Source organism: Palaemon carinicauda, chromosome 1 (assembly GCF_036898095.1).
Source record: "Palaemon carinicauda isolate YSFRI2023 chromosome 1, ASM3689809v2, whole genome shotgun sequence".
Classification (NCBI taxonomy): domain Eukaryota; kingdom Metazoa; phylum Arthropoda; class Malacostraca; order Decapoda; family Palaemonidae; genus Palaemon; species Palaemon carinicauda.
The window spans coordinates 188,057,108-188,062,107 of NC_090725.1; the positions used below are offsets into that span (position 1 = coordinate 188,057,108).

At 33.9% G+C, this 5,000-nt stretch overlaps 2 protein-coding genes across 2 annotated transcripts in view; one reads left to right on the plus strand and one right to left on the minus strand.

Annotated features, from left to right (window-relative positions):
* LOC137643838 (uncharacterized) overlaps positions 1–5,000 on the plus strand; it is a 67,159-nt gene that overhangs the window by 9,681 nt on the left and 52,478 nt on the right. Inside the window, exon 2 of the mRNA XM_068376561.1 lies at positions 4,873–4,917. The gene's annotated coding sequence lies outside the window, so the exon portion shown is untranslated. The remainder of the gene's footprint in view (positions 1–4,872; positions 4,918–5,000) is intronic.
* On the minus strand, positions 1,207–2,071 carry LOC137633662 (uncharacterized). The gene is made up of 2 exons (XM_068365944.1): positions 1,667–2,071; positions 1,207–1,536 (listed from the first exon to the last, which is right to left on the minus strand). The coding sequence occupies exons 1-2, from the start codon at positions 2,069–2,071 to the stop codon at positions 1,207–1,209; spliced, it is 735 nt and encodes a 244-aa protein (XP_068222045.1).

The following is a 5,000-nucleotide window of genomic DNA, read 5'->3' on the forward strand; positions in this document are numbered from 1 at the left end:
CTGCCGAAATGGTTAAAATTATCATTGTTAGATTTAATGAAATTATTTTAATAATATCATTATTATTATTATCATTATTATTATTATTATTATTATTATTATTATTATTAGTAGTAGTAGTAGTAGTAGTAGTAGTAGTAGTAGTAGCATTATTATTATTATTATTATTATTATTATTATTATTATTATTGTTGTTGTTGTTATTAATATTATTGTTATAATTGTTATTATTATTATTAATATAATTATTTTTATTATTATTATTATTATTATTATTATCATTATTATTATTATTATTTTTATTATTATTATTAGTAGTAGTATTATTATTATTATTATTATTATTATTATTATTATTATTATTATTATTATTATTATTATTCTTATTATTATAGAAAGTTTTAGAATTATTATTATTGAAAAAAATACAATCATGATCAAAATTATTAGAATTACTATCATTATAAAATGATTATAATTTTGATAATTATTGAAACTATTAGAAATATTATTATTCTAGATATTAAAATATATTATTGAAATTGAAACTTCTAAAATTATCATTATAAATGAAATTATCGAAAGATTAAAATGAAAAAAATTAATAATAATATAATTATCAAAATTATTAAAATTTTTATTATTATTATCTAAAACACTAGAATTATCATAACTATTAATATTATTGAAATGATTAAAATGATAATAGTTATCAAAATAGTTAAAAATATCCTTATTTGAATTATTAATATTATTATCATAATGAAAATTAATAAAATTTATATTATTAATATCATTGAGATTTTTCTCTATCACGGTCTTTTCAACTGGGTGGTATTTATAGTGTAGGGTTCCGGGTTGCATCCTGCCTCCATAGGAGTCCATCACTTTTCTTATTATGTGCGCCGTTTCTAGGATCACACTCTTCTACTTCAGCCTCTAGCTTTTCTAGATTCCTTTTCAGGGATCTTGGGATCGTGCCATTGCTCCTATGATTATGGGTACAATTTCCAATGGCATATCCCATATCCTTATTTCTATTTTCAGGTCTTTATACTTATCCATTTTCCCCCTCTCTTTCTCTTCAATTCCGGAATCCTATGGTACTGCGATATCAATAAGTGATACTTCCTTCTTGATTTTGTCAATCAACGGCACGTCTGGTCTAATTGCGCGTATCACCCTATCTGTTCTGATGCCATAGTCTCAGAGGATCTTTGCCTGATCGTTTTCTATCACTCCCTCAGGTTGGTGCTCGTACCACTTACTACTGCAAGGTAGCTGATGTTTCTTGCACAGGTTCCAGTAGAGGGCTTTTGCCACTGAATCTTGCCTCTTTTTATACTGGTTTTGTGCAAGTACCGGACATTCACTTGCTATGTGGTTTATAGTTTCTTTTTTCGTGTTGCACTTCTTACATGTGGGAGAGATGTTATTTCTGTCTATCGTTCTCTGAACATATCTGGTTCTTAGGGCCTGATCTTGTGCCGCTGTTATAATTCCTTCAGTCTCCTTCTTGAGTTCCCCCCTCAGTAACTAATTCCACGTGTCATCGCTGGCTAGTTCTTTAGTCTATTTCATGTATTTTCCGTTCATTGGTTTGTTGTGCCAGTCCTGTGTTCTGTTTGTCATTCTCCTGTCTGTATATTTCTGGGTCTTTGCCTACTTTTATCAGTCCTTCTTCCCATGCACTCTTAAGCCACTTGTCTTCACTGGTTTCCAGATGTTGCCCCAGTGCTCTACTCTCGATGTTAACACAGTCCTCTATACTTAGTAGTCCTCTCCCTCCTTCCTTTCGTGTTATGTATAGTCTGTCCGTATTTGCTCTTGGGTGTAGTGCTTTGTATATTGTCATATGTTTCCTAGTTTTCTGGTCTGTGCTGCGGAGTTCTGCCTTCATCCATTCGATTATTACTGTGCTGTATCTGATTACTGGTACTACACATGTGTTTATGGCTTTTATCATATTTCCGGCGTTGAGTTTTGACTTGAGTATAGCCTTGAGTCTCTGCATATATTCTTTCCTGATCGAGTCGTTCATCTCTTGGTGTTTTATATCCCCTCTTTCCATTATTCCCAGGTGTTTTTATCCTGTCTCATCTATGTGTTTGGTCTTACTCCCATCTGGTAGCTTTATCTCTTTAGTCCCTGTTATTTTGCCCTTTTGTATGTTAACAAATGCACATTTTTCTATTCAAAACTCCATCCTGATGTCCCCGGATACAATCCTTACAGTGTGGACTAAGGTATCTATTTCCTTGATGCTCTTACCATACAGCTTGATGTCGTCCATGAACATCATATGGTTAATTCTGTTGCCTCTTTTCTTGAGTTGGTACCCAGCATCCATCTTCTGCAGTACTTTTGTCATGGGAATCATGGCTACTACGAAGAGTAGTTGGGACAGTGAGTCGCCCTGGAAGATCCCTTTCCTGATATTAACCTCTGCTAGTCTTATTCCAGAGCTTGTAAGTACTGTATTTCACTTGCACATTATATTTTTGAGGAAGCTGATGCTTTTTTCCTCAGCTCCATATATTTTCAGTCATTCTATTAGCCATGTGTGTGGTATTACGTCGAAGGCTTTCTTATAGTCAATCCATGCCATGCTTAGGTTGGTTTGCCTTCTCCTACTGTTCTTGTCTGTCAGGAGTCTTTCTGTTGGTGGGGGGTGGTGTTTGTCTCCTCTAGGTAGTTGTATAGTCTTTTACTGATGATACATGTTAGTAACTTCCACATTATTGGTAGGCAGGGGATAGGCCTGTAGTTCCTGGCTATATTTCCCTTACTCTTGTCTTTTTGTACTAAGGATGTTCTTCCTGTGGTCATCCATTTGGGTGCATGGTGCTTTGAGATTCAATGCTGGAGTTGTTCTGCTATACGTGGGTGTGGGGCTTTGAAGTTTTAATGTCAGTATCCATGGACTTCATCGGGGCCTGGGGCTTTCCAGTTTGGCATTTTCTTTAGTTGGTGTCTCACTATGTCTGTTGTGATCTCCGTGAATCTTTGTTTTATTCTCCCTGTTTCCTCTTCCTTGACTTCCTGGAGCCATGTTGCATGTTTGTTGTGTGATATCGGATGGTTCCATATGTTTTCCCAGAGTCTCTTACTTGGTTCGGCTTCAGGGATTTCTTGTCTGTATAGTCCTTTCTGGTTGGTTCTGAATAGTTTGTGCTTTTGGTATCCCTTATTCCTGTTAATGTACCGTTGGATCTTATGTGTTTTGGTCTTAAGCCTCTGTTTTACATCTTCTATTATGTTGTTTAGTCCCCTCTCTTGTATTTTTTTATTTATTGTTGAGTTCCTCCCTTGATTTATGGCTTCTTAGCCTTTTTCTGCCATCTCTTTCAGTTTACTAAAGTCAGATCTCATCACCATGATTTGCTTTTCCAGGCACATTTTTCAAGGAGGTTGCTGTTTTGGTTTCTGTTGGGTTGGTTGTGTAGGTGGTGTAGGTATTCATATCCCCATCAGTTCTGCTACTAATCTTGCTCCTGCATATGCCAAGTTATTTGTTTCTATGATACGGGTGGTGTGTATTATTCTCATTATTTCATTGATCTCACTTGTTTTCTCCCTTAATTATTAGGTGTTGTAGGCTTTCATGGAGGGAATCTTTGTTCTCTCTGTATCTGGCTCCATCCATTGTCTAATCTTTTGTACCCATTCCATCCTCTCTGTTGGTTCGTCGGTGTTTCTTTGTGTATCGTTGTTGGATATCTCATCATCGCTGTTGTCTTCTGTGGCATCGTCTCTCAGTTCGTCTTCTTTGTTGTTGTGTGTCATTTACCTTTCCAGTTCCTCTCTTTCTGTTAGGGAGAGCCAGTTCTTTTTCTTTATGTTCCTTACTTGGTCTGCAAGCCTTTGCTCTATTTGAGGGGTGTTATTCCTCTCATTCCAGGTGTTGACCAATCTTCTTCTATACCCTCTCTCCATCGGGTTGCTTCTGATGTAACATCTCCATATTTCCTTATTTTCTTCTCTAGTCCATTTCTTCCTCTGGTTTGCTTCTGCATCTCCAGTCTCTGGAAGTTGGTTTCTGTCATTGTGGTGGTCAGTTGCTGGATAATGAACTCTAAGTACCTGACTGTCTTCCCCTTTAATTGGGTTGAATACTTGGCTGCTGGACGAAGCTCCTCTGTTGCCAGAGGTTCCATTTACGTCGTTGTCGTTTAATCCATCATATCTTTCCATAATTGTTGAGTATTGCAATTTAACCCATAGCTAGACCCTATGCCATCACACTGAAGAAATTATGGTAAAGATCCTTTCCCATGGGATTATCTCTAAGGAAAACGGTCACCCATCCAACGCCTGACCAGCCCCAATGTTGCTTAACCAGTCCATCAATGACCTAACCCACTCTGCCACGGTGCCACATATTATTATTGTTATTATTATTATTATTATTATTATTATTAGTAGTAGTAGTAGTAGTAGTAGTAGTAGTAGTAGTAGTAATTTTCTATTCAATATCACTATTATTATTATTATTATTATTATTATTATTATTATCTTTTATATCATTATTGAAGTTACTAAAGTTATCATTATTATTAATATTTTAATCAATGTCTTTATTATTATTATTATTATTATTATTATTATTATTATTATTATTTTATTATCATTATCATTATTATTTCTATTTTTATAATAACAATAATAATAATAATAATAATAATAATAATAATAATAATAATAATAATAATAATTATTATTATTATTATTATTATTATTATTATTATTATTATTATTATTATTATTATTATTATTACTTGGGTAGTAGATCCTTTTTTAGGCAAGTTTTGTTAAAAATGATAGCTGCCTCAGTTGCATTGATCTTAATAGCTCTTATTATCTTCTTTTCAGGATTACTATATACAGCCAGTAATTGGGCAAAAGTCATCCTTCATGGTGAGTAGTCAAATTCAGGAATACTTGGTGAATTAAGGCTTTAATGTAAAGTTTAAAAGTTAGGTAAAATTTACAATTCGGGT